The sequence below is a fragment of the Arvicanthis niloticus genome, chromosome 12 (genome assembly GCF_011762505.2).
Source record: "Arvicanthis niloticus isolate mArvNil1 chromosome 12, mArvNil1.pat.X, whole genome shotgun sequence".
Lineage (NCBI taxonomy): Eukaryota > Metazoa > Chordata > Mammalia > Rodentia > Muridae > Arvicanthis > Arvicanthis niloticus.
Window position 1 is genome coordinate 75,974,503 of NC_047669.1, and position 24,486 is coordinate 75,998,988.

The 24,486-nt window shown below is 40.5% G+C and overlaps 1 protein-coding gene across 5 annotated transcripts in view; it reads left to right on the forward strand.

Annotated features, from left to right (window-relative positions):
* Positions 1–24,486, forward strand: part of Dyrk1a (dual specificity tyrosine phosphorylation regulated kinase 1A) — a 120,724-nt gene that overhangs the window by 23,363 nt on the left and 72,875 nt on the right. For 2 of the 5 annotated variants that reach the window (XM_076943189.1, XM_076943191.1), the window contains exons 2-3: positions 8,279–8,523; positions 16,791–16,876. The exons of 1 other annotated variant lie outside the window; for it this stretch is intronic. In XM_076943189.1, the coding sequence (XP_076799304.1) occupies positions 16,867–16,876 (10 nt within the window). In that variant the 5' untranslated portion in view covers positions 8,279–8,523; positions 16,791–16,866. The remainder of the gene's footprint in view (positions 1–8,278; positions 8,524–16,790; positions 16,877–24,486) is intronic. 2 more of the 5 variants (XM_076943190.1, XM_034514937.2) reach the window with 2 other exon arrangements.

Genomic DNA, 24,486 nt, shown 5'->3' on the forward strand with positions numbered 1-24,486 from the left:
CCACCCCGTCTCACACTGTGTGTGTGTGTGTGTGTGTGTGTGTGTGTGTATGTGTGTATGATACAACCTTCAATATGTTGGTGAATATCTAGTACATTGCTGTTTTGGTTATTATACTCTTTAGTCTTACAGTCTTTTTGTTGTTTTCTGCAATTTTAGTTTTTCTATTGAGGTACTCTGACCAGTCACACATTAAAAGTCCCTGTGTTTTAGTTGGGCATTGTGATACTTGCCTTTAACCTAGAACTCTAGAGGTAGAAGCAGAAGGATTTCTATGGGTTCAGGACCAGTGTGGTTTATATGGCGAGTTGTAGCCCAGCCAAGGGTACATAGTGAGACCCTGGCTCAAACAACAAAAACAAAAACAAACTCAAAAAAACACCACTACCACCAATAAACATCATGCTTTCCTCCAAGTTTCTTAACTTACTTCTTGTGTTTCTTTGAGTGTGTAAAAGAACTGTCCTGAAGTTTGTCTGCTAGATCTGCAGTAGTTCAGCTGACACAGGTCTTCATCTGACCCCTCACCCCCATCCCATTGACATTTTTTCGGCTCCATATTTTTTTATATTACATTTAAATTTTTTCAAGCAGTTTATTTTGATCATATTCTTTTCCCTCTCCCATGTTCTCCCAGATCCTCTCTACCTCCTAGTCCACCCAGCTTCATCCTCTTTTTCTCTCTCAAGAAAGCCACACAAAATCCTAAGGAACACCCCCCCCCCCCAAAAAAAAAAAAAAAAAAAAAAACAAAACAAACCCTACAAAGCCAGAAAGCACTCAGTAGTAGCAGCAACCATAAACAACAAGACCACAGAGACCTTGGAGTCTGTGGTGTTAGTGGCTGCTGAACACGAGGCCTGCTCTGGAGTGTGGCTGACACAGCCAGCATCACCCCATCACCCCACTGGGGAAAACTGAGCTTCTGGGTTAGAGGTGGAGCTTTGTGCACACTTCCTCTCTTGCTGGGGTTTTTGTCTGGATGGTATTTGTTTAGGTCTTATGTATGCTAACACCGTCTCAATGAGTTCATGTGGGTATCAGTTTCGATGTTTGGAAAGGCTGTGTCCTTGGCTTTATCCACCTCCTCTGGCTCTTACAGAAGTTCTGCCTTCTCATCTTCACAGTTTCCTCTTTGAGGAAACAGCTCGAGGGGAAGAGTTTTATATAGACACCCTTTTAGGGCTGAATGCTCCGAGGTGTCTGACTGTCTGCACATTGGTGTCTGTGTTAATTAAGATTACTGCAATAAGTTGTTTCTCTGAGGAGGTTAAACAGCGCAGTTCAATGGGTGTAGTAGTGTCACTAGGAATTGTTTTATTGCTAGCTTCATTTAGTAGAATAGTATTATATTTTTCTTAGGGCTCATGGTCTGTCTATTCTCATGTTCTTGTCCTCATTAACAGTGTCAGGTCTGGGTTTCATCTCATGGAATGGGCCTTAAATCCAACCAGAAACTGTTTTGTTGCTCCTGTAACACTAACTGCTATTATTCTACCTGGGTAGCCTGCAGGCAGCTTGCCATGGTTGGTTGCAGGACTTGTACCTGGGTGAGATCATGGCTACTTTTCTCTTTTGTGGTGTGGATAGCACCTTCCAGCACTGTTGATGATGGCTAGAAGGGCTGAAGAAGCTTTTAGTTGTGCACCAGCATGGTTTCTTCATGTTGAGTGCCCAATAAGGCTGTATGTTGTGGATAGTAACCAATAGCGTTGGCAGCAGCCTGTAATGTTTGGAGTGATGGCCAAATCATTGGCCAATGATTTAAGAAGATACCACCCGTACCCGGTACTGAGGTATGTATGATGTCTACTTGGGCCTCTGCCTTTCCCTGTTAAATAGTAACTCCATTTAAATTCTTTTAATATATTTTAGGAAGCTTCTAGAGTAGTAGGTTTTTAGATAGCTTTTAAAAGGCCTTAAGTGTTATCTGTCCCTTCCCACAGCCCCTCCTTTATCCTGCTTACCCACCCTCCTCCCCATTCAGTCTCCCTGTTCTATTTTGTCTCTTTTATGACATTATGCTGTAATTTCTCCTTCCTTGGAAGATATCCTCCTTTTCCCTGGTCTCTCACCAGTTACCTGCCCTCTGTGGAGGTTCTAAACAAAACACATACATGTAAAGCTTAAAGCTAACCTCTGCATATAAGAGAAAACATGTAGTGCTTGTCTTTGTGGATCTGGGTTACCTCTGTCTATCAGTTTTCCTCATAGCTAAGCAATACTCCAGTGTGTAAATGTACCAGTGATTGATTGTTTGTCCATCAGTTAGTAGACATCTAGGTGGTTTTCAGTTTCTGCCTGTTATGGATAGAGTAGTGATGAACGTGGATGAACAAGTATTGTCTCTGTAGTGGGCTGCAGTCTTCTTCGTGCTCGCCCATGAGTAGGCGAGCTGGATTTTGTGGCAGATCTGTCATCTTTTCGAGGAACCACCACACTATTTCCATAGTGGCTGTAGCAGTTTGCATTCTACCAGCAATGAATAAGTGTTCCCCTTTTGTCACATTCTTACTAGCATCTGCTGTCATCTTTAAAATGAATCTTGGATATTCTGACTAGGGTAAGATGAAATCTCAAAGTAGTTTTAATTTGCATTTTCTTGTAGCTAAGGATGTTGAACATTTCTTTAGGTATTTCTTAACCATTTGTGTTTGATCTCAGTTCTATACACTATGTTTAATTGGGTTATTTTAATTTTTTTTTAATGTTCAGGGTTTTTATTTCTTTGTCTATTTCAGATACTAACAGTGTCTATCAGATGTATAATAGTAAAGGCTTTCCTGTTCCATGTTGATTCAGAAGAGTTCATTGTGAACAGATGCCCAGTCTCAGGCTTTCAGAATAGCTTTGCTCTTACTGTGACTCCATTTGCAGAGTGAGTATAACATCCGAGGGCAGGAAGCAGGCTTAGTACAAGAGACATTTAAAATTTAGCTGTTCTGATTGTGTCATGTACTAGACACATTAGCATCCTTAACCTGGAAATTGATACTGAAAAGCTTCAAAATCTGAAATTTTCTGACGTTGAGAGCTGGCAAGATACCATAAGTGTAATGCTTTATTATGTACAAACTTTAGTTTCAAGCATAAAATTATATAAAAAAAGTCACCTTTATGCTATGTTTATAAAGTACATTAAAAGTGTAAATGTTATCTTTAGACTTTGGTCCCTGTAAAATCTGGAAGTCTGAAATCACTTCTGGTTGTAAGCATTTTGGAGCAGGGATAGGAGCAGGGATACAGACCCTAAACAGCTTTAGTGATGGAGGCCTCAGACAGGTTGGTTCAGGTCAGTCTAGTAAACAGCTTCACACTGCTCACACGGCTCACACGGCTCACACGGCTCACAGTGCTCACAGTGCTCACAGTGCTCACAGTGCTCACACGGCTCACAGTGCTCACAGTGCTCACAGTGCTCATAGTGCTCATAGTGCTCACCTAGTGCTGGAATCTGGCCAGAAAAATGTGCCTCTGGGCTGGAGCTCTGCAGCGAGGACCAGCATCATGAAACAGCCCCCACGCTGATCTCTGTGCGGTTGGTTCTGCCTGCTCCCCTCTAGCATTGCACATCAGCTACCAGAGCTGAACCGCTAGGGAACATGTGCCTTGCATCTTTGTATGTTGTGTGTAACTATTTGGAGACACAGAGTTGCTATTGTGCTGACTGACTAGCTTAGCATTTCAAGATGCTCACCACTCACTGCTCAGGGTTTGAATTTTCTTAAAAATTCTTCTGTGTAGATCTAAAAGTAAAAATTATGTCTTAGGACGTTTTGTAGACTGCAAGCTTGGGTCTTACTTGTTAAGTTTTTCAAAGTTTGCATCTGGCAGACTTTCTCTGTCAGATCTAAAAAATGTTTCTCCCCTGTATTTGTCAGTCTGTGGGTGTGGGGGTCACCTTTCACAGGGGTCACATATTAGATACTTACATTGTGATTCATAACATTAGCAAAATTGTAGTTATGAACAAAAATAATGTTCTGGTTGGGGTCACTACAACATGAGGAACTGTATTGAGGGCCAAGCATTAGGAGGGCAGAGCTGCTGCTCTGAGTCTTTAACCTTATCTTCAGCATGGCTTCCCATCATTTATTAGAGCTGTCGCTGCCCCTGTGTGGTTTCCCAATTACTCTAAAGTCCATGAGGGACTGTAGTGACAGTAAATGTCACTCTTTCTTTGTGCTTGACTCACTGGTTGAACTTTTACAGTGTCATGGCACAGCTGGTTTCCAAGGATGCTTTTTGTGTGTTCTCTTATGTGACGGTGTTCCTCTGAGGTCAGTAGGTGTACAGGTAGTTGTGTGTTGTCTTATGTGACGGTGTTCCTCTGAGGTCAGTAGGTGTACAGGTAGTTGTGTGTTCTCTTATGTGACGGTGTTCCTCTGAGGTCAGTAGGTGTACAGGTAGTTGGGCTGTTGAAGTGTGTATCCACAAGTGTGTAGCTGGGTCCCATCACGTTTCCCTTTTGCTGGGCCATTCTCCTGTCCTGTTGATCTGATTAGAAGTACTGCTGTCATCTTTGTGCGTGCCAGTTTGAATGTGTCTTACTGAGCTGATCTCTGAAGCAAAGTAGCAATTTAGTGTCGGTCTGGTTGAACTTGGATGGGAGAAATTCTGTTAAATAAAGGTTTAAGCTGTTACCTTTCTGGTAAGGGCTCATGTTCTTGTTGTACATACTTAGGTAAGTTGGTGTAGTATGGCTGTTCAGTCACAATGTTGATGAGATGGTTTGCTTTTACCATTGGTTTCATAAACCTCTTCAGTGTTTGTATTTCTTTCCATGTTTGTATACTCATAATTAAGGGATACAGCCTTACTACATCTGTTTCTAGTAAACAAGGGCCCTCTTCATAGCCTTGGCTGTCTTGGAACTTACTTCATAGACCAGCCTGGCATTGAACTAGAGCCAACTGCCTTTGCCTCCCGGTACTGGGGTTAAAGGCTTGTGCCTCTATGTCCAGTAAAGGATTGATTTGAATACCATAATTAAAAACCCCTTAACTCTAAATCTGACAACTCAGCATTATTGTATTATTAATCTGCATTAAATAGGTGCTATTCTGTACTGAGAAAGTATGGAGATAGGAATCAAATGTGACTTTGTAGAATGAAAAGAGAGTTGGGGGCCTGGAGATGTAGCTTATTTTTGAGTGTGCTAGCCTAACTTTCCCAAAATTCTGGGTTGGATCCTAGGGCTGAGTAAACCAGGTGTGGCACACATCTGTAATCTCTGTGATTATATGATTAATCTGTAAACTCAGGGCAGGAGAGGCCAAAGAGGTTTCAAAACAGGTCATTCTCTTTAAGGTTCAAGGCTAGTCTGGGCTATTTATTATGTGAGACTGTCTGAAAACAAACAACAAAAGGTTTTGGGAGAATTGTTAGGACCTGTGGTATCCTGTACTAAAAGTGGTGACAGGATTTCCACCAGCAGCACTAGTGACATTTTGTCTGTAGGTAAACTGAGTCATAGAGTGTTCTGAAGTGACCTTGAGTTGCCTGACGTATCTGAAAGGGAAAAGGCACTCCCCCCCTGTTTCTCTGTATAACCCTGGCTGTCCTGGAACACTCTGTAGACCAGGCTGTCCTCGAACTCAGAAATCCGCCTGCCTCTGCCTCCCAAGTTCTGGGATTAAAGGCGTGCGTGGGCCACCACCGCCCTGCTGGAAATGTTACTCTTAACCCCTCAACTTTGACATGAAGTAGTTTTTTTTTTTTTTTTTTTTTTTTTTTTTTTTTTTTTTTTTTTACACAGTGGATACTTTTTAAAAAGTTACAGAAGTCAAAGCTTTAGGTAAAAATTTGTTAGTGACTTAAAAATTATGCCCCATGGAAAATCGTTTGCTAAGCAGTTTTTGTCAGAAGAGGGACAGATACCTGCTCCCCTGGGGTTTGTTCGGTTGTGATGTTCGGGAGCTCTTCATGCAGTGCTGCATCCCTTTTAGTTAGCTGCTGCTGCGGGGCCTAGTGGGCCTGTTTCTGTGCTTTGAGGATCATTGTAGTCGCACAGCTTACATATTCTGTATATATGTTTCCATTTCTCTCTCTCTCTCTCTCTCTCTCTCTCTCTCTCTCTCTGTGTGTGTGTGTGTGTGTGTGTGTGTGTGTGTGTACACAACTTAAAGGAGTCCATTCTCTCTTTCTGTCATGTGAGTTTATGGGATCCAACCCAGGTTGTCAGCCTTGGCAGCAAGCACTTTTATCTAATGAACCATCTTGTCAGCCCCTAAAATACCTTTTAGAAAAGATAGTTGCTACTTAAAAGAAATTATTCCTATGCTTTATCTGAGTACTAGCTGTTTATATAGAGCAGATAATTATAGAACAATTAATCTTTGTAGCAGAAGCATTGGTGCTGTTTGTATTGGATTGAGTTACAGGACTGAGATACAGACTCATTCATTGTATATTAAAAACAACCAACTTACTTGTTTCTGCAAAGCAAACCCATGTAGATGGTTTTGGAGATGAATGGATTAATAATCATGGTTTTCATGGTCTTCTACCTAGTTAGCTGTGGTTGTTGAAGCTGAACTTCGAGAAGGTGAGGTGAACAGGGCTTTTCCTGATGTCAGTGACTTAGATTCTGTACATACAGCAAACTTGGAAAAGTGTAGGTTGGTCACCACGAGGTAAGGATTTCCGTATCTATGCTATCCTCTTCAGCAGTGTGGCTGACACTTCAAGGGGAAGCAGCTAGTGTTCTGCTTGAGTGGTCATGGCAGGAAGGACTGGACAAGGGAGGTGTAAGAAATAGCAAAAAGAGGTGTTTGTGGGATGGATGTATGTTGGTCCATTTGACTTAGTTGTAGATTTGAAGGGGGTAGTAGAAGATAAGACTGAGAAAGGAGAAGGTAAAAGTAACTAAACTAAAGCGCACGGTTGATTCTTGAAGGACAGTGTTGTGAACTGTTGTGGACCATGCAGTTGAGATGAACAATAAGATGCTTGGTGGTGACCTAAGAGCGTAGACTCATTAAAAACAAGACCAAACCACAAAAACCAGAGAAGTTAGGTGTGTGTCCTTCTTGGTCTACATTTTTTCTCTTCCGGTCATATGACTGTAAGAACATAATTACTTCATGGTATTTTAATATAGACTATATGTACCATAATCTGCCATAATTTCTTTGTGGTAAGCACTTATATTCCAATTTTCATTTTGAATGGCGAGGTTTTGCATATAAAGTGCACATTTTCTATGGTGAAACGAGTTTCTAAGAGTAAGTTGAGCCAGGCAGTGGTGGTGAACACCTTTAGTGCCAGAGTTTGAGGTCAGCCTGGTCTACAGAATGAGTTCTAGAATTGCCAAGGTTACACAGAGAAAACATCTCTTGAAAAACAACAAACAGATGAACAAAAAGAGTAGACTGCAGTTAGAACACAAGTGGGCTAGGAAACGGCTCAGTTGGTCAAGTGCTTGTCACTGTGTGAGCATGAACACCTGAGGTGGTCCTTCAGCACCTGGGTAAAATCTGAGTCTGGCAAGTGCACACTTGTGACTGCAGTGCTTGGGAGGTGGAGACAGGAGGAGCAGTGTAGCTGAATTAGTTAGCTCCAGGCTCAATGACAGAGGGGGTTAGGGTGGTCCTTTCTCCAACAGTAAAGCAGGAGGCCGAAGAGATAGATGACGCTGACCCAAGTCCGGTTCCCAGCATACATTCACATCAGTACACACATGTATAAATGAAAATAAACCTTAAAAAGAGTGTGGCACATTTGATGCTGGCTTCTGGTCTCTACAGACACAAGTGCATGCAACTGCATGTGCAGTGGTGCACACATACACCATGCACACAGAGAACAGAATGTGGGTCAGTGCTGCACCTGAGTGAAGTTATTTTTCACTTACTTGTGTACACTGTGCACATTAGGGACCATAAATTAGAACAAAGCATGAGATTTGAGCACAGAATGAATTGAGATTTAATAAGAATGATGGAGGTATTAATGTTTAGTTGGAGCTGAAGCTGAAGAATAAAGTCTGTCTCTAATGAGGTTTTGGTTGACTGTGCATAGCTTTAAAAAAATACCAAACAAGAAATACAAGCAGCTTGAATTTAAATTGGCAGCGAGGAATTCAGGAGGTGATTTATGACTCAAGGTTGGGAGTTAGTAGGATAGTTTGTCATGAATTATTCTCTGAAATGGATAAATTCCCAGTGCTTGTGGATATTTGTCTGCTGAAGAGAGGGAGTGGTGGTTATGACATCATGGAAAGCCCCTCCCCCACCATACTCTGTTCTTTACTCCTGCCTCATCTGTTTTTTGTCAGCCAGTTTGATGTGGAGACTGGAGACAGTCGTCCTGTGCGTGTGCTGAAGCACATCTGAGAACACGGAAGCAGACTGTACAAGTGAAGGAGGTCAGCTTGTGAGCAGTGTCTGTATTGCAAAACTGAAGAAGGAAGATCCCTGAATCTTTAGTTGAAGCTGAAGGAATGTGCAGCGTGGACTTGGTGATACTCAGCAAGTGTGTGTGAGGACTGACAGCGCCACCTCATTCCCACAAATCCCATTGGTAGGAAAATTAGAGGGGAAAGTCTTCAGATGATTAAGATTGTGTTTTGTCAGAAAACAAAAATTCAAAAAAGTTTTTTCAAAACTGAGAGGACTTAGACAATTTTATGCCATCTTCTCTTTGGAGGCAACTATGTGTATATTATGCGGGTTCTTGTATAGCTAAATTAGAGTCCCACTACCCCCGCCCCCAACCTGACAGAACAGCATTTTCATTGTTATTCCACTGTTCCAGTCTATTCACTGAACGTCTGAGGGAGACCAAGTAGTACTTTGCACAGTTGTAGATATCACTTTGCTAAGTACACAACAGTCACTGGAATATGCTGATAGAGAATGCTTCATCAGGCCAGAAAGTAGTGTGCCTATAACTGGATGGGGGGGGGGGGATTTGAACATCAGCAGAGGAGCTAATACATTCTTATCCGTGAGATGTGATGTCTGTCAACTCTAGAAGGTTAAATCTATATTGGAGATCATTTGTTGCTGAGATACATGTAGCACTATATGCATGATGAGCCGGGGAAAAGAGTAGGGTTAGAGTTAGGCTTAGTGGCATATGCCTGTAATCACAACACTTGGGAGGCTGAGACAGGAGAACTACCGCAAGTTTAGGCTAGCCTGTGTTGCACAATATATTTGATGTCAGCCTGGGCAACACCTTGTCTCCCAAACCAAACTCACACAGTGAGAAAGTAAAGAAGTTGTCATTGGCTGGTGAGGAGGTTGGAGCCTGCCAGTGCTGGAAATAGAGGTGCAGACTTCTCACATGTGATGTGGACACAGTGAGGTGGAGAAGTGACAAGGCGTCGACCAGAAGCCTGCAGGACTGATAAGCAAGTCAGAGGTTAAGCAGGAAACAAAACCCAAGCACTCCATGGCAGGGGGAAGCTGTGTAGTGAAATGGAGGTGGGAGTTCAGGGAAGGTCCCACCTTTGTTCTGGCTGAAAGTGGAGGAGAGACGGAGAGCAGCAGCTCAGGAACACAGTAGGTATTATGAAAGTGCACGGAACATTCTTTAATCATGTTTGAGGGAGGAGCGCAGTGGGGCTGTTAGATCAGGAGTCGTAGGTTAAGCTGGACTACCTGTTAAGTGTGTGATGACCTGGAGATGAGCTCTAGGCGGCACCACTGGAAAGAGAAACCAAGAGGTGGCCAGCAGTCCCAGTTTGTCTTTGACTCTTTAGATTTGAATACAGGAGGAGCTGGGGCAGTAGGTAGGAGGTGTGCATATTTAAGCGGTCTTGGTGGAAGGGTGACTGACTTGATAATTGCCTCATCTGCTTATGGATGGTGATTAGAAGTTCTTTTACATTTGGGGATAGGACAAGCAGGTTCTCTGGGGAGGATTACTTTCTGATACAGCTTCATGGGTAATTTCTCTCTCCTGGGGGATGGAGGGTTGGGATGCTGCGCTTTTCTTGGGATCTAGGATAACTGGATAATGACTGGAGACATTTAGGTTGTTTGGGTAGTCTGGAACAGAACACAATAGGAAGCATTCCTCACTTCCTCAGTTGTTCTTGTCTCTTCCTTCCTCCTTGAAGGAGTGAGACAGGTCAGGCGTTCCTAGCTTTAGACTCACACTGTAACGTGTTCACATGCAAAGCTGATGAAGTGACTCAGAATAAAGGAGACAGCTGTAAAACAAAGGCAGAGATACCATGATCCTCTTCAGCTTTAGTCACCTCGTAGAGCCAGGTTGGGGACTCAGTACTTTCTAACAGAAGGAATTTCCAAAGTGCCTGTTACAGGAGCATTTCTCTGTAAAAGTTTTGTGTGGGAAGTAAATTACACTCTCAGTAATGGTTTATTAGTAGCGATGTAAGTGGCTAACAACTGTGTTTTTGTTATTTCTGGACCTTGTTGTTTTTCTCTATTTCATCAATCCTAAAATAATTAAAAGCAATGGTTTATTAAAATTATACATAATTACATGTGTATAAAAGTGTATAGCTAACTAAACATATATATGTATATGTATACATATATGTATATATGTATATATATATATATACACACACATACACACATATACTGGTATAAATTAATTATATGTAAATTTTATATATAAAATTACATAGATGAAGTGTACTTTTAGACCATTTTATTTAGGAAAACCAGTGCAATCAGAAATGGTGGTGGGAGGGGCCGGTCTTTATGCCTGTCTTATAAATTGGATTGCAGAAAGGCTTGCAGGTTACTGAGTGAACATGTCCTTTCTAAATGCTTTCTGTCTGATCGGCAGTGCTTTGTTTAGGACGTAGATACACAAGTGGTTACCCTAGGTGTTCATATTAGGGAGAGAAATATAACAATATATTGTAAGAAATTCTCAGTCTGAAACTTGTTTGAATACAGACAACTACAGACCATCTGCCACCTCTTACATGTTTTTAAGGTCTAGAATCTGAGAGAAAGTGTGAGCACATAATTTGTAGGTGGTATCTGTAGGTAAGCAAGCCATTGGAAGAGGTTTAAAATTCTTAGTGTAATTATGCTTGGTGGGATTAGACTTGATAACATGGCTGGCTTTTGAGGACTCTAGTTGGGATGAGAATGGACTATGGTAGGTCAGAAGATCTGAGCAGTGAGTCTGAGGAGTGAGAGCCATGGCCAGGGCTCTCATTTCCAATGTGAAAGGCCTTGCTCTCAAGCTGAAGGCTACCTGGGAGATCATGGAATGTGCCTGAAGGGAAAGGACAGAGTCCTGGAACATAAGAGCTTTGGCTTGAGATACTAGATGGTTGGTGACATCCGTTAACCAAGGTGGAGAATACAGGAGATGATTTTCTTCCCTGTCCTTGTTTTTGAGAAAGACAAGTGATAAGAAATTGTAAATTCAGTTTAACATGGGGACTAGAGCAGTGGTTTCGAGAATGAGACTTAATACCTTTTCCATTCTTATATTTGACTTGGGATGACTTACTTTTTTGGGGCCTTAGTTTTCTCATGTGTAACAATGGGCGTGATGTGATTTATGTAATTAATTAGTAGATGTTAAGTGACTTAAAAAGATGCTTTGTGCAGTAAATTATGATGGAATTTTAGTTCACTGGGAATGTGGGCCTTGATCTCTGGAGAGATCTGAGAAGAGAGCCACTCGACTTGTGGATGTGCTTATGGTGCAGTGTTTTATATACTGAGGTTAGGGATCTGTTGTTCTCATGTGGTTACTGAGGTGACCCCACACTTCTCTCTTTAACATACACTTTAGCTGCTTTCCAATGGCTATTCCCGATTCTAGGATGTTAGTGAGATACAACATTCCAAGACCTATGCTTACAGTACTTGTCTAGTACTTGTCTAGTGTCTAGTGTTGTCATTGTCTTCTTAACCCCTCCCCATTGTTTCATTTGATAGATTTTTTTTTGATTGAGGGTATATGTAGCAATCTATAATACATTGGAATCAGAATTTTCTTACTAGTTTGGGACAGTATCCCATTTGCCCAAGTTTTTCTTTTTCCTTCTTTCTCTTTCTTTCTTTCTTTCTTTCTTTCTTTCTTTCTTTCTTTCTTTCTTTTTTTGGTACTAATTTATTTCTTAGGACTTTTGTTCTTCTATGTTTGAGATACATTCTTGTATCTTTGTAATTTTCTCAGTTTATGACTTATGGGAAGCATCTTGAGGTGTAGAGAACTTTGGTATCTGACTAGAGTTCATAAGTAGTGGGTAGGGCCTTTGACCTTTTGGTCTCCTGACCCTTACTTCCCATGCCTATAAACTGGAAGTGAGGGTGCTTCTTTGTAGGACTGCTACAGGATTGACTATGTCAGCATTTAGCAAGTGTGTGAGCTTGAGTGGTGGCTGTGTAGTGTGTGTCAGAACATGCTTTTCCTTGTAGTTTCATTAATAATGTTGGCGTGGCAGCACATGCTACAGTCTTCTGGGTTTTGTTTTTTTAAAAAGGCTGTGATTGTTTTCTGGAGGTTTTGATAAATGTTCTTGTTTTTCAGGATTTCACTTGAAGTCCCCTGTTGGTGTAATTGCTTTTTCTGTAATACCACTTGATCATCTTATTGGGAATTAGAGAAATGGATTATTTTCTCTTTTGTGTTTAGTTGTTTAGTATTAGAACAATGACATTTCTTTCTTTTTCCTTCTTAACCACTTACCTACTGTGATTTTGAAAAATTTACTTGTAAAATGACATGGAAAAGACTATTTTCTTTTGCTACTTCTTTAATCTGTCATGTAACTGAGAACAGAGTTTATTAATCACGCTGTATCATTTTAAGATAATTATAGCTTTAGTTCATGAAATATTTTTTTTTTGATATTTCCTTCCTTATATTTTTTAACTTTTGCATGTGAGTGTTCTGCATCTATGTGTGTGTGCCACGTTCTGCTTGGAGCTGTTGGAAGTTAGCAGAGGTGGTCAGATCTCCTGGAATTGGAGTTACAGATGGCTGTGACTCTCAGCTTGGATGTTGGGAACTGAACCCAGACCCTCTGAGAGAACAGGTGTGCTTAGCTGCTGAGACATCTCTCTGGCCCCTAATTTTAGATGTTTTATATTTAACTGGTTTTGCTTATTGGTGCCTTTTGAATTGTCCTTTTGAATTCCATGGTGCATCATATTTTTTCATATAGATTAAAATTATGAAGTATACATAAAGCATAGGTACTATTAGAGAGCAATAGAAAACTGTATATTAGTGCCCAGTTTAATAAAATGGTACCTAATTAATCTTTGAAACCCCTTGTATAACTATCTGCTTTTGTTGTTATGACCAGGCCTTATTGTAAAGCTCCAGGTGGCCTGGAATTCCTAGAGATCCACTGGCTTGTTCCTTCTGTATGCTGGGCTTAGGTCATGCACCATTATACTGGCTCATCTGCCTTTTGTAGCAGCTTCCCACTGCCTAGTATGGAGTTAGAGACAGTTTGTAGCTTGGTGTCATTACAAGCTGTTGTGACATTATGAAAACTTCAGATGCCTGTCTTGGAGTTCATTGGCCCCACCAGAGCACTCACTCACTGCTTCTCACAGCCATAGTCTTGTCCCTTTGTTAACACTGACAAGTGGGTGCCACTGTTGACCAGTCCCAGGCACTAAGCTCAGTACCTTCCTATCCACGCCATGTGCTCCACAGCCTGTTGATGTTCTGAAGATACATTGTAGGTTAATTTTATTACTTCTCAGACAACTAAAAAACAGTTGGCAAATTTAGCCTTAGAAAAGCACTTACGTTTAGTTCTTGAATTGTTCATAGACTATTAATAGCCTTTGGCAGAATATGAGCTAAAAGTACATGGAAAGATTTTGAGACCCAGGAGAGGTTCCTTCTGTAGGGTCATACATGGTTTTTATTAGTGTCTACTGTTACCCTCCACAGTTTGTAAATGAGTTCATTTATGAGGGAAAAGGAACAAATTGACTATATATGTTTGTCAGAAATTAAAAAAATATGGCTGTCTAATGTTTTAAGGCTCTTCAAAAAGGAAATCATATCCAAAGCAAGCCTGCAAAAGCAGCCCATTGGTGTTTGGAATTCTCTATTTGCAGTGAAGTCTTAGGCTACAGATTCTCAAACTTTTTCTTTTTGAGGAGTGAACTCCCCTAATGCCAGTTGGGAAGGGTTTATTAGACAATTCGTTTAAAGTAACACAGGGTCTAGATTTCTAGTACTAACTCTGCTGCTAACCTCAGTGTATGATGGTTAGGTAGTACAAACCCCAGGAGCAAGTTGTGTGACTTGTAGACATGTGTCAGCCTTTGCTGAGAGCTGCTTTTCTTGAGAAGTGATTAATGCATGGTGCTTCCAAAAGGTGTCAAAATTTTTATTTTACCTTTCATTATTTAAATCAGTACTGAATATTTTAATAGAAAGAATACTGGAGGCTGGAAAGATAACTCAGCAGTTAAGAACACTTGCTGGCTGTTCTTACAGAGGACCCAGGTTCAATTCCCATTACTCATATAGTAGCTCACAACTTGCTAGATCTAACCTCTTCTGGCCTCCAGGCATGTACATGATGCTGCACATATATATATATATATATATATATATATATATATATATATATATATATATGCAGGCAAAACACACAGAAAACATTTAAAAAATGAGACAATCAAAAGAATACTGAGAGCTTGTTTGATTCAGTCTTGTGAGGAAGGTGGTTTCATCTCTTTATGTTGACTATTCAGTTTGTAAGTAGCAGTATGAATGTTACAGGCAAATAGTATGAAGCAGAGATGAATACAGCTGTTTATATGGCTCAGAGCTAGAGATTGAATTGATACTTTGTCCATAGTTCTTAGTAGTCTATACAGACATTAGCAAAGCAAGAATACCATGAAGTAAACGTTACTTAATATCTCTGGTTGAGTTGTTTTAGAAGCAACACTATATGATGGTTACTTTATTGTTTGTTGACCTGCGGGCCTTGCTGTGCACTTGGTGTCTCATCTGATGAGAAGGTTCCTCTAGAAGGTCAGGAATAGAGGCAGTGACTTCAGAACAGGCAGTTTGCAATTTAAAAGTGATTCACAAATTCAGGCCCTGTTCAGAGCAGATCGCTTACCGGTAGAGTGAATGCTACTTTTGTTAGGAGGGCAGAGTTGGACTTTTAACTCAAAATTCAAAAATAGCAGAAATAATTAAAGAACAAAGTATTTGGCATTAACAAATAATTGAGATTTCAGATATATATATATATATATATCGCCTAAAAGTATCTTAATTTAGGCTTAGTTTTATTATTTTGTAGCATTATTTGGATTTCTAGTAATAAGCTATAAACAAACAACAGAGTTTCACTTGTTGGAAATTATAGTCATTGACATGAGCTGTTTCAGTCTAGATTTTTCTTTTGACTTTTTTGTTGGCTTATCTGAAATGGACTACACTCAGATAATATGACCTTTGGATGTGACTTGAGAGTATAGAATAAGTTGGAGAAAGGATTATGGAAGGAGATGATTGGGAGAATGCCATTATGTAAAGTGTAGGGAATTACAGGTTTTTGGAATGCAGACAGTAGGACAGAAGACAACTTGCCTAGATAGTTAAGCTTAGATAGTTTTGTCTTTTCTTTCTTACAGTCTGTAATACCTATAACTACCAAGATCTTTGTGTTTGTTGGTTTGTTTCTTTGCAGTTTACTTTCTTACAAAAAAACAAAACAAAACAAAACAAAACCAAAAACCAAAAACTTGTTTTGTGTGGTTAAGACCACTGGCTGCTCTTTTAGAGGACTCAGGTTTAATTATATGGCAGCTCCCCACTGTCTGTAACTCAGGTTCCAAGGGATCCAACACTCTTCACACAGACAGACAAAACAATGTACATAACATAAAAATAAATCATTTAAAAAAGAATTTATATTGAAAATCACTAGGAATCTTAGGAACCACCAGGTTTTGCTTTCTATCTATCTATCTATCTATCTATCTATCTATCTATCTATCTACCTACCCTTTCTCTGCCTGCCTGCCTATCTGTCTATCTGCCTGCCTACTACCTATCATCTGTCTGTCTTTATGTCCATTCATTCATTCATTCATTCAGCTTGGCCAACATAAACAACTGCTTTCTTTGGAATGCTCACTGAATTTCATAATATAGCTAAAAAATAATTTCATTGGAAGTTACGTTATAGCCTATTTGTCTTTGCTTCTCTCTTGTTATTATTCTTGTTGTATTCTTGGTTGCTAGCTGTGAGGTTGTCCTCAGTTTTTATCAGCCATCATGATGGGCTCACCAGTCCTGGAGTGGAATAAGCAGGAGGGGCTATGAGAAAAGGGAGGTAGTGGATCAGTTGGAGAACAAGGGAGGGCTTATGGTAGGATGTGAAAAATGTCTCTGAACTTAATCTACAAATAATACTGTAAACTTACACACAGTCTTTCCTGCAGGTAGTTTTTATTGCCTCAGCCTTGATAAACACTGTGAAAAGTGAACTAAAATTCTTATGATTTGTGCAAATTGTATAAGATCATAAAAAGCAGTTTATTTCCTTAAATAAATTATGTAAAACTTTACAGTGCTCATGCTTACTTGATGCCTTGAAATCTGTATTGGTCATAGGCACATTTTAAAACTTTTTTCTTTTACCACAATAAATGTTTACATATATTTTCATTCGCTCTAAGTGGATAGAAATTATTCAAATAAGTGTAAATGGTAGTAACTTAAATTGACAGATTTGAAATAATTTATCTGTGTTTTGGGGGCTGTAGTTATATTAGATACCCCTCAATTAGGGGTAATTGTCTTACACCATCATATCTTATCATAATTTGTTTTTCTTCACACAGTGTTATAGTTTTGCCGCTGGACTCTTCCCTCCCTTCCCCCACCCCATCAGGATGATATGAGACTTGAAAGAAGACGATGCATACAGGTGACTCAAGTTTTGAAATACAGTAGAGCTATGGCTGTAAGACAATGTGGGGGCCGACTGAGAGTGTGTTCTGAGGGTGGGGCTTCGGATAACATAGATCAGTAAATGCAGAGACGGAAGATATTGAAAGTGACTCCAGGACTCAGTTTCATACTCAGTTTTAATAGTGATGTTAACAATGGAGTAATTCCTAGTAGTTGAACTTTTAAAAGCTGGCTCATGCTTTTAAAGTTGAAATACTTGTTTTAAAAATTAATAGCATTTACTCTAATGGTTAAATATGTGTCTCCCTGTATTCCTATGAGAACATAACAAATCTTCCGTGGGAATGCATGTTAAGATGATTTCCATAAGCCTGACAAGAAAGAGAGTGGTAAGCACGAACACTGCTTCCTTAGCAGACGTGCTCTGGAGTGTGTATTTTCGTGTTCCTTTTCTTCCTATATTATTGTTAATGTGGTTTCCCATCTCTTTCATCCTCGTGTCATTTGAGTTTATTGATAAAATAGTGCAGTGTTGTCTCGAGGTTTATGTTTTCTTACTTTATAGTTAACTGAGGCATCTTACTGGTATTGAAAAGGCAGAGACCCCTCCATTCCAAGGGTGGCTGTGTTCAGACTCTAAAAGACAGTAGCCAGTGGGTACAATGTGACTCTAACTATGATAAATCAGGTAGATGGGAGACATTTTGTTAAATGAAGTTATTTTTACTGGTACATTTGAATTTTTGTTTGATTGTATTATGAACTAACATTTGAGAATGATTTTTAACTGGAAAGGAAGTCTTGATCTGATATCTGGTGTTAATTGGTATAGCTGCTGCTGATTTTTATTTTTTGTGACTCAATAATTTTCTCTTGCTTTAGAATGAAATTTTAGATGTATGTCATTTTATATGACAAAAGGTAGTTGAATATAACATTTTTAAATTAAATGGTGTGGGAAAGCAAGTTAACATGTTTTTACATGAGGGACCCACTCATGTGTCTTAGATTCTGGGGGTAGCTGTCTAAGTCAGTGACTATTCCCTGTGGTACTTGTCACATGAACATGTAGACTTCCCATGTGTTTGGCCACACACACTTGACAGTGTTCTGGGGACAGGACACATTGCCCCTAGTGGTTGGCTACTAACTTGCCACAATACTAATGCTGAGTGCCTCAGACAGGAGTGTTTACAGAAACGTTGCCTTTAGGTTTATAAACTTGGCCTTTTGTTGCATGTAGGGTTTGTCAAGCACTGTTGGTTCCTAGCTGACTCCTTGGCCGCAGTCTGCAGCCCTGGTAAGGTTATGCCGAGCACATGTGGTCTGTACTGCAGTGGAGGTCAGGAGACAAGAGTGCCTGTCGACTGTTCCCTGGTTATCTGTGACTTTCTGATGGCAGAGGTGTTCTTTCATGAGGTTTTCAGTTTGTAAATAATCAAACATACAGTGTGTTTCCAAGTAGCTGTTTGTCTTAAAAGCTTTATGGTCTCAATGGAGTCAAATAGCTGGAGAGTAAATGCTGTTTTAAAAAGAGACATAATTAACTTGCTGTGTTGCAATACAAGAGAATTGTATGGACTTAGATTTGTGATATAAACCAGTCTTTTGGCTTTTTGGAACTTACCAAGATTTATTGCCTTACAGAAGAAATAGCCCAGAAAGCTTTTTATAACATATTGTGTACATTGTTGGTATATTTCTCATTCACAGTTTGAAAGCTAATTGTTTTTTTTATTGCAAAACCAACAGTTTCCTGATCAATTAATATGGTACTTTCCTCTTAATATAACACACATGTGCTTATACTTTAGATGAACAACACATACAAGCTTCTGAGGAGTTTTTAAATGAAAAGATTTCTGCAGTGTTTACATGTATTTGAAAGTGAATTCTGCTTGCCTCTGGCTTGTAGTGTTGGCTAAACTGAATGGGAACTTAACTTGCATTCCATGGTTTTCATGGCAACTATGTGAGGTGATGGCTGTGTTAATTTCCTTGATTTTTTTTTTCTTTTTTGTAACTACTTTGCTATTGTATATATACATAAAGTATCGTGCAGTATATTATAGGTTTGTACACTTGTTTTTTATACTCCAGTGAGGCTGAGGAGAAAGGAAAAACAGTTAGTTATTGAACACTAAGCCAGTCAAACCAGTGTGTGTCCAGCACAGGTGTGTACTGGCTGCCTGCACCTCACCTGGTATGCTCAGGTTCCGTTTGTCATGTTAAATGAAACCAGGACTTGGAATTATGTAGTCCGTTTTCTTTGAATTTTGGAAGAATATCTGTAAAACATTTATTTGGCTAACACTTGCTTTGTGACAAGTACTGTAATAGGTGCTGTGCCTCTAAGCTTTCTGGGTATTAATTATCTCGGGTCCTATTTCCTTGAGAGCAAGGGGTGGATGTGTAAGGACATAAGTCATGGAGTGGGTGTATGTCGTAACATTTTAGCATTTACCTATTGAGTTCAAACCTATGGCAAAAATAGCATGTTCTCAGGCTGATTGTGTTCACAGTGATGGCTTCATCTGATGGCTCAGTGTCCATGTTACAAAGATAAGTCTAGGGTCAATGAAGTGTCTCAAAGGGCAAGTCTGACAGTGGGCATGAGTATAAAATAAATAATGTAAATGTTTTTCACTACATTTTTTACTTATTTGTGTGTGCCTCAGTGTGCCTACTGTGGGAGTCAGTTCTCTGTTTCCTCCATATAGGTCTTGGGGGTTGAATTTAGGACAGCAGGTTGCTCTACCTACTGAATCATCTAGTCCCTCAACTCCAGATGTCTGTCTGGTTTCTGTGTCCTCATCTGTCAGCTCAAACTGCCAGCTTTAGACTCAGTGACTGTCTCCTAGTTGTCTCTCCTACATAACCCCTTCTTCCCATTCAGACATTGTAATGATAGGATATAACAGCCCACTTGGGGGTACTTGTAATCCGAGGGCCTACAAGTAACCACATTAAGTTGATTTGGATACTGGGTCATTTCTTAGATATGGGGTCTGGGAGGAAGCAAACTTCTCAGAGTCCTGGTGCACATGAACAAAGCCTCCTGCCAGAGGAGCCTGTGAGGCAGCAGACTTCGGTCTGTGTGGTCAAAGGACCCTCTATGTTTGACTCATACTCATTTACACTCTGTAGACCATTGTGCTGGAAAACTCGTTTCTTATGACAGTTGGTCCTATTCTGTTTTAATGGTTTTCTTTATCAAAGTAGTTTTTTTTTTTTTTTTTAAAGTACATTAATAGTGACATGCTAGTCACTTAGAAAATTGTAGTGGTGGTGGGGGGAATGCTTCATTTGGCAAAGTGCTTGCTTTTCCAGCTCTGAGGAGATGGAGACAGGAAGACTTCTGGAACTCATTTTCTATCCAGCCCAGCTGAGTCAGTTGGGAAAAAAAGGTTTTTAAAAACTTTTTTTTTTTTTTAAGTGGAGACCAGTAGCAGACACCTGATGTTGACTATTTGCCACTGTGACCACAAGCCCCACACCCAAGAGAACATTTGAAGGAATTCCAGAGCATGTGCCTCATTTTACACCTCCTCCCTGCAAAACAGAGCTTCTTGTAGCTGAGGTTGGCTTCACACTTGCTATTCTGGGCCTGGCTGCTGTGGGAGAGCATGCTGAGCACCCAGTGAAGTAGCACCATGGCTTCTGCTTTAGTTCTTCTCTTGAATTCCTGCTCTGACTTCTCTCAGTGATGGAGTGACCTGGAAGGTAGACCCTTTCCCCTCAAGTTGTTGTGGTCATGATGTTCTTTATCATGGCAATATAAATGTACCAAGTCTCCTCTTGAAGTATGACACATTCTCATTCATCCGTCTGTCCATCTGTCCCTCAAGCACCTGCCAGTTTCAGTTGAGATCACATTGAATAACCATGATGGTGAGCTTGGGCAGAATGCATTTGAAGTTACCATTGACTACTGTTCCATCATTGAGTGACCTACTGTCACTTTGTGTAGTACAACCAATTTAAGCTTATCCCCAACTAGCTTATGAATAAGTGAGACTCAGACTTTAACTATTTTATTTGGCTTTGACAATTACTGGGGGGTAACCCCTAATCTAGTCTTCTAACTGATGGCCTGGATACCTCCCCAGTGGCGTACCCCAGATATTTGCTGTTTCTCCTGGCCATGTCCTCATGGTTCCTCTCCCCTCAGGGTGGCTTCCTCCTCCTCCTCTCTCCTTTTTCCTCCTCTTCCTCTCTCTCCTCAGCCAGGTCACTCCAAGCGCACCTCCTCTAATACCCCAGTTACTGGCTGTAGCCATTTTTTTTTTTTTAAAGATTTATTTATTTAATGTATGAGTTCACTGTAGCTGTCTTCAGGCACACCAGAAGAGGGCATTGGATCCCATTACAGATGGTTGTGAGCCACCATGTGGTTGCTGGGAATTGAACTCAGGACCTCTGGAAGAGCAGTCAATGCTCTTAACCACTGAGCCATCTCTCCAGTCCGCCAATTTTTTTTTTAGCCAATAGTTTTAAATCAAAACAAAAAAATTGTAAACATGAGAACTCCCTTGTAGGCCTAGACCTTTGGGTATAGAATTTAGCATTACAATACATAGCAACAGAACAAATCTCGACAACTTTGTCACTTGGGTAGGTCCAGAATACTCGGAAATAGATTTAAGTGGTCTTGGGGATGGGTTAGTTTGGCATATGCTGCTTTGAGCCTTTTTATCATGTGAGCATTTCCTAGTTTAAGTTAGATATTGCTTATTCATAGCCTCCCCGTACCCCACCTTTTTTGGGTCAGAGTTGTTTTGTTATATAGCCCTAGCTATCTGGAAAACCCATTTGTAGACCAGTATTGGCCTAGTACTCAAAGAAATCCCCTCCCCTGCCCTGCCCTGTCTTTGCATTTGGAGTTCTGGAATGACATGTGTCACCATGCTTAGTTGTTCTTTAGGTTTATTTTATGTGTATGAGTCTTGTGCCTGCATGAGTGCCTCTGCACCATGTGTATGCCTGGTCAATTCAGAGGACAGAAGAGGGAGGGTATTGGATCCCCTGGGACTGGAGTTACAGGTGGTTGTGAACCATCATTTGGATGCTGGGAATCAAATCTGAGCCCTGGGCAAGAGCAACTGTGTTCTTAACGACTAAGCTAACTCTGCAGCCTACAGCTGTTTTTTGTTTTTTTTTTTTTTAAATTAATATTCTCCTCAGTTTTAAAAATTACTAACAGGCATTCAAGAGTATATAACTCAGGTCATGTGATTTGGAATAATCTAAAGCTGTTACTAAAACGTCAGAGAGGTGGTGCACATAAGTTTTCACTTTCAAGCATTAGGTTTGCCGTGGGTCTCTGGTGGCAGTGTTGGTACAGTTGATGATGTTGTCAGGGAGAGTGCTGTCTGGAACATGAGGTGCAGTGTCTGCTCAGTTGTTTTCAGATACCCAGAAGGTGAAGAGCCATAGCGGCTCCCTTTCCTGCGTTACAGGCCAGGTCTGTGCTTATTCCCTTTGCTCTACGTGTGTCTGCAGGGTCCTTGGGAACAAACAGGGATAGGATAGTCTGCCATCTTACTAATGTTGAAGCACAAGCTATTCTCAGTATCTGTTTCAGTAAATTCTTCAGGTGCTTTTCCTCATTATTTGCCATTTCTTTTCATGTCTTGTTTTGTGATTTTGGCTTTTATTTTTTAAGCAGAAGCAATGCTGATTGTGTCGTGCACATATATAGTATAAAATTTTCTATAAAATATAGTATAAAAATAAAAATCTGATACATAGACATGTAGATAATGATGGTTCAGTTTCACTATAAATTTGAATTTCTTAGAGTAAGATCTTTACTAAATGCTTAGAAAAAAAGCAGATGTTTATATTCATTATTCATGTTTTAAAACTACATTATCTGTATGTGGGCATGCTCTTCTGCCACAGTGTGCCCGTGGAGGTTAGAGGACCACGTGTCTCAGCTAGTTCTCTCCTATTGTGTGGGTTTGGGGTAATCCCATTTGACTGGTCCTTACAGCATTTTATTTTTATTTTAAGGCCAGTTTGTAAATGTCTGTCTTAGGTTTCTTCCTTTTGTTGTGATAAAACATGATGACCAAAAGCAGCTTGGGGAGGAATGGGCTTATTTCAACTTACAGTTTCCTGTCGTCGTCTCTCACTGAAGGAAGTCAGGCACCAACTGCAGCAGAAGCAATGGTAAAGTGTGTTTGCTGTCTACTGGTTCAGCTTGCTTTCTAAAACCATCCAGGATGACCTCCCTAGGGGTGGCCCCACCCACAGTGGGCTGCCCCCGTCCCCCACTTCAGTCACTAATCAAGACAGTACTCCACAGATTAGTTTTTTAGGTCAGTCTTACAGAGGCATCTTCTATGTAGACATCCTTCTTCTCAGATATGTCTAGTTTGTATCAAGTTGACAAGTACCAACCAGCCCAGTGTATATCTAAAAGAGTGTTTGAGGGGCTGGAAAAATGAGTCAGCTGTTAAGAGCACTGGCCAGTCTTTCAAAGGGCACCAGTTTGATTCCCAGAGCTCTAGTTCTAGAGGATCTGGTGCCCTCCTCTGGCCTTTGTAGGCACCAGACACACATGAATATATACATACACATAAAAAAAATACTGTCAGGGTTCTATAAAGTTACAGCTCAACATAGATACTTCCCTTTTCCCCTAAAAGTGGGCAGAACACCAAGATGGGTGAAACCTTGAATGCCATAGACACATCTATAATACTTTGTGGTAAACATTCCCACAGACAGAGAGAAGTGGGTAGGAGCAATCTGATAACTGTCACTGATAACTGTCACAATGGTATGGTATCAGGGTTTGTGCAGAAGGAAGGAAGCACAATGGGGTTAAGAAGAATCCCAAGAGTTCCAAGCAAAGACTCCCACAGAAGCTTATCAGGTGGGTCCGAGTATATCAGAGAAGCCAACAAAGTGTGTATGAGTTCCCAGGAGTGTTTACATTCTGGACATGTTAGAGATGGTTCCTATAAATTCCCCAAACCAGTTAAAGCTTCCTTTCTGGTCAAAGCAGATGTGAGCAGTTGTGGAATCATCATGGACAAAAGAAAGGAAAATTGGGGAAGATTAAAAACACAGGAGATCTTATTTATTAATCTACATTTTGACATCTTCCTGAAGACAGTATCCCAGTTCCCAGTATTATTTATCTCTTGTGTGTGGAGGTCAGAGGCAGCTGTCCGGAGTAGGTTCTCTACTGCCACCTTGTGGGATGCAGGGATCAAACTCAGATGTTTCTACCAGCTGAGCCATCTTGCTGTTCCCTCAGTAGTATTACATTTTATATAACCCTATATAGATTTATCCACTTCACAAAGATTACCAGGCAAGTAATCAGTCAGATTCCCCTCTGATGTGGCAGAGGTCAGTGCTGGCACCACCATCTTTGTTGTTGTTTTGATGTAGGGTTTTGATTGCATCCCAGCCCAGGATGGCTTGGAACTCCAGATCTTCAGCCTGGAGATTGAGCTGCTGGCTCTATAGGTGCCAACTGTCGTGCTGGCTGAAGAGGTGGTTAAGAGCACACGAGGCATTGGATCCACAGCACCCACATGGCAGCTCACAATCACTTGTAACTATAATTCCAGAACCTCCATGGGCATCAGACATATGTGTGGTATACAT